The sequence below is a fragment of the Crocuta crocuta genome, unplaced genomic scaffold, assembly GCF_008692635.1.
Source record: "Crocuta crocuta isolate KB4526 unplaced genomic scaffold, BGI_CrCroc_1.0 scaffold286, whole genome shotgun sequence".
Taxonomy (NCBI): Eukaryota; Metazoa; Chordata; class Mammalia; order Carnivora; family Hyaenidae; genus Crocuta; species Crocuta crocuta.
The window spans coordinates 580,175-584,727 of record NW_027530979.1 but is presented as its reverse complement, the minus strand read 5'-3'; the positions used below and the strand labels follow the sequence as shown (position 1 = coordinate 584,727).

Below are 4,553 nucleotides of genomic sequence, written 5' to 3'. Positions count from 1 at the left end.
GGTCAGGACATGAGAGGTTTTCCAGGAAGCAAATCCACAGAGTAGTTTTATAGTGTGTACATATGTGTATTTACATTGATGCATCAAACTGACAGGCTTTCCATGAAAGAAAGTCTTAGACTTTCACTGTCCCTTTATCTCTGTGAATGAGGCTTCAATCCAGGAAGTAGAGACATAAGATGAGTCAGATCCTGCTCTCAAGTCGCTGGAAGTCCAGCAGCAGAGACTGGCTAAAGACTGACCAAACACCTGAATGGGCAGTGCTGCAGGGGCCCTGAGGCTGAGTGGCCAGAGGCCTGGGGGAGAATCAGAAAGGCCTCAGAGAACCTTGAAGAGGAAGCTTGAACTGGAGATGAGAGGAAGGGAATTCTAGGCAGAAGGAATGATGCTGCAAAGGCAGGGACTGGTGGGGGGCAGGGTACATCTGGTGTACTCAGGCTCAGTGAATTTGATGTGCCAAAGATGGGCTGAGAAAGTACACTGGTGCTGGGTCTTTGGAGAGTTTGAGATATCAATCAGAAGAATTCGGAGATGCTCCTGTAGACATCAGGGTTCCAACAGTTTCTAAATAATAGCATACTTCGGTGTGTGTGTGTGTGTGTGTGTGTGTGTGTGTGTGTGTGTGTGTGTGTGTGTGTGTGTGTGTGTGTGTGTGTGTGTGTGTGTGTGTGTGTGTGTGTGTGTGTGTGTGTTGGTGGTGGTGGTGGTGGTGTTTTGTTTTGTTTTTCAGTGGTAGAATGTGGACAATGACCTACAGGAGGAAAAAGTGGGATGAAGAGATCAGAGATGGTTAAGCCTAAACTTGGGTGGTTACAGCGTGATGAGGAAGAGGGAGAGTTTAAGTCAAAGATGGTTCTAGCTGTGGAGTTTATGGTGGCAGAAAGAGAAGCTGCGAGTGACTTCAAGGTCACTGAGTAGAGGGTAACAACCTTAGCCAAGACTGAAGATTTAGGGAAGTGTGGTGAGTTTTTGTATGAGTGGAAGTCTGAAGGAGGGAGGTAATGAATTCTTGTCTTGGAGATGCTAAACTTCAGAGGTAAGCAGATTTCCAATTGTCAGTAGAAAGTAAGTCTGGAGCTTCAGAAGGGTGCCTCAACTGGAGAAACCAGCTGGAGTCATGCAAATGTGGGAAGGAAGTTGAGGTTGTGGTGCTGGATGAGATGACCCGTGAGGCCTTGAAGCTGTGAGAGGAGAAAGAGAGATGGAACCTTGCGGGAAACACCAGCATTTACAGCCAGATAGCAGTTGGCAAAACAGAGAGCACGTAGAGAAGGAGAAGAATCCAGGAAATTGTGCTACTTTAGAAACTGAAGGAGAGAGGGTGAATGTCAAGTAAGCAGTGCCACCCCTGTCAGGTGTTTACCCAAATGTCACCTTTTCAGTGAAGTCCTCTGCAGCATCCCAATTTTAAGTGGCACTACTCAAACACAGCCCCCACCCTCCCCTTTCTTGTTTGTCTCCATAGCACCTACACCACCTGTTATACTATGTAATGTATCTATGTGGGTTTGCAAGGCTGCTCTCCTTAGAATGTAAACTCCATGGGGGCAAGGCTTTCTGGCTGGCACACAGTTGGCCCTACTATATTTGTGCAATGAACAAAGTCAGTAGGATAAGGGATGCATATCTTATTCCTGGATATCAAAATGTGGTGGAGCCTGTACAGAGCACAACAGTCAGGAGAGATAGGAGACCGCAGCGCTGTGGAACTGAGGGCAGCAGCGTGAGGGATGGAAACTGAGAGGGTAACGAAGTGCTTCCAGAAGTTTGGGATGAAGAAGAGGAAAAAGCCTGGGCAAGAGCTAGAAGAAGAAAGACTGTTTGAGGTTTGTTTTCTTGTTTATATGGATGAGGAAAGTCAGCTGGGAATTTAGAAAGACTGGGGGTGAGGAGGGCATTGCTGAGAGACAACTGATGAAAAGCGTCCCTGAGAAAGGAGAGGGATGCCGCCTTTCTACTTAAATTCAGAGGTGTGAAGGCCAGGCCTGTGAGGGAATGCTTACACAGGCCTTTCTTTGCTCTGTTACACTAAAATCTCTTTGGCCTCTGGGACTGAGGGAGGGACAAAGTAGCCAAGGGACAGGGAAAGCCACAGCACTCCTGCCTTAGGATGCTGGTCCAGCCTGACCCAAGAGGAAGAATTAGCTCAGATCCTCCCTTCCCCCCTCCTCCCCACCATGCTGCTTAGGTTTGAGGCTCCCACAAGAGGAGCTGGGGGCGAGACAAGGATAATAATAAGGGGGCGGAGGGTGGGAGACAAGTGTCAAGCCTAAAAATGCCACCGGGAGTTTTGCTATTTTAAATATTTGCTATGTGACTTAAGCGGGCAACGGGCAATTTAAAACGGTGTGCACTGCAAACAACGCGGTAATGGGCGCCTCCACACTGGGTAAACTCATTACCTGGGGAGGTGTATGTGTATACGCGAGGGTCTGTACACGCGCTGGGCTGGCCTGGGGTGAGAGCTCACCGAGAGAGAGGAGAGAGCCCGCGAACTACAGGGAGGAGATGAAACGAGCTGCACACGCAGCTGCTTCTGGAATGTGTGAGCTTAAAGCACTGATGGGCATTTCTACCCGATTCCCGTTATTCCTGTGTAAATCCTTCAATTCTGGCGGTTTTGCAGCCCGGCCCTGGCGCGCTCCGGTTCCCTCAACTGAATGGTGTCAAATGGCGCCCCGTCCTGATTTGGGGCCTTGCCGGACTCCCTGCTAAACCCAACGTGCCGATTGTCACCTTGCCTCCCTCTCCGTCTCGAGAGGCGCCATCTGCACCCAACGAGGTTAAGAGCTCAGCATTTTAATTTGGAAGGGGCTGTAGGGGCTGTGAGAAGGTCACGTCTGGGTCTGATCCTATTTTCCTAAGAAACAAGAAGCCCAGCGCGGGGCCAGGCACCTGAGCCCTCGAAGCTTATTTGCCGCCGCGCGGGTACCTGGAGCAGATGGGAGCCCAGTTCTCTGCCTACGTTGTCCAGGGGGCTGGTGCGACTCGAGTGGCCCCACGCCTCGCCGAGCCCTGTGGAGACACAGAGACACCCTTTAGCGATGGGACTCCAACCTGGCTAGCAGTGTGAGGCTTGTGTCGAGGTTATGGCACACACGCAGGTTCGCGGGCACGACTGGATACCATCGGGGCTCCAGGCACCAGGACTGCCAAGGGTGCGAGCCGGTGACTTTCGGCTCCTCCGAAAGGACTAGGTAGAGGTCAGACTCCCTCTCCCGGGCCGGCGAGGGCTTCTCAGGGAGGGCAGGGCCTTGGCTGAGCGCCTCTCTTGGCAGTGCCTCAAGTGGTGGGGTTTGAGGACTGCCCGTGTGTGCCTTGAAGGAGCCGAAGGCACGCCAGGGATAACTTTGCGTAAGTTCACTAGTGCGCTTAGAGGGGCGACGGACTATTTCTCCCCCAAAGTTTCAGTATCTTCCTTATCACGAGACAGAGGATGTCCACACCTCCAGCAAATGCGGAAGCGAATACCTGAGGCTGTGAGCTGAATCCAGCAGGTCCTTGATGGGCTTTCTTTCTCTTTGGCTGCAGGGCTCTCCAGCCAGTTTCCTCCTCTTAGGCCTCTGCCTTTAATCCCCTTCGGAGAAATCCGTTTCCTTGTGGATGGCTTCCAGCACCTACAACCCTGAGCAATCCTTCTTCCTCTGCTTCCTCCCCACTATCCCTGGATTTACACATCCTAACCTCACCTCTCAAAACAAAACAAACAAAACAACAACAACAGTGTAGGCCTTTTTCAGGTTTACTTTCGGGTACTAACATCGTCTTAGCAATATTTTCGTTTCCTTTTCGGATATAGAGAATCATTCAGTTTCTCTACTTTCCACGTATCTTGTATTGACAAAGGTATCATGTATTAACAAAGACAGCCCCTTCCTGTCCTCGATGCTACCACGTTAAGATCTTCCCAGGCTTTGCCAGAAATTTCTCCCTGCGATGTCTAAACAATAAAATTCTCTGAAAAAAAGATTTTTAACAAAGTTCTCTGGATATCTGTGGCTGATTAAAAAAAAAAAACTAGTAGGGAGTCTGCTATAGTACCTGTTTGCAGAAAGAAAAAAAATAATAAGGCAGAAGAAACCTGAGGTAGAGGTTATACTACCCATAACTACGTACAGGTAATATTTTTTAACAGTGTTGCTACTGAAATTAATTTAACTAGGTAAACTCTTTTACACCATTAAACAAGGTTTAACATGACAAGGGGGGCGTGATTTACTGATTTACTACTTTAAAGTACAAATCGCTATGATGTACACAATGACAAACACGCTCGCGTTGTAATATGGGGGTGAGGGCGGATCTTTCAGAATAAAACATGGAGTTGGACTCTTAAAATGTGTTGGCCAGGAGCTGCTTGCAAAGAAAGTGATCAAAACCCTGGTAACGAGTAACCATGAGCGCCCCTTAAGCTCGAATCGGGTCTTTCTGGGTGTTTGCACATCTAAATAAATCTAACGATTTCCCCACCGCTCTGCAAACACTGATGCTCCCCGCCCGCGGCTGGACTCCTCTCCCTCCCTCACCTCCAGTCAGTCCCTCCCCCCCCAACC

General features: G+C 49.5%; 1 protein-coding gene across 1 annotated transcript in view; it reads right to left on the bottom strand.

The window, feature by feature from the left end:
- The window catches only part of SIM1 (SIM bHLH transcription factor 1), a 64,240-nt gene that overhangs the window by 51,648 nt on the left and 8,039 nt on the right, over positions 1-4,553 (bottom strand). Inside the window, exon 2 of the mRNA XM_077770163.1 lies at positions 2,933-3,015. Coding sequence (XP_077626289.1) covers positions 2,933-3,015 — 83 coding nt within the window. The remainder of the gene's footprint in view (positions 1-2,932; positions 3,016-4,553) is intronic.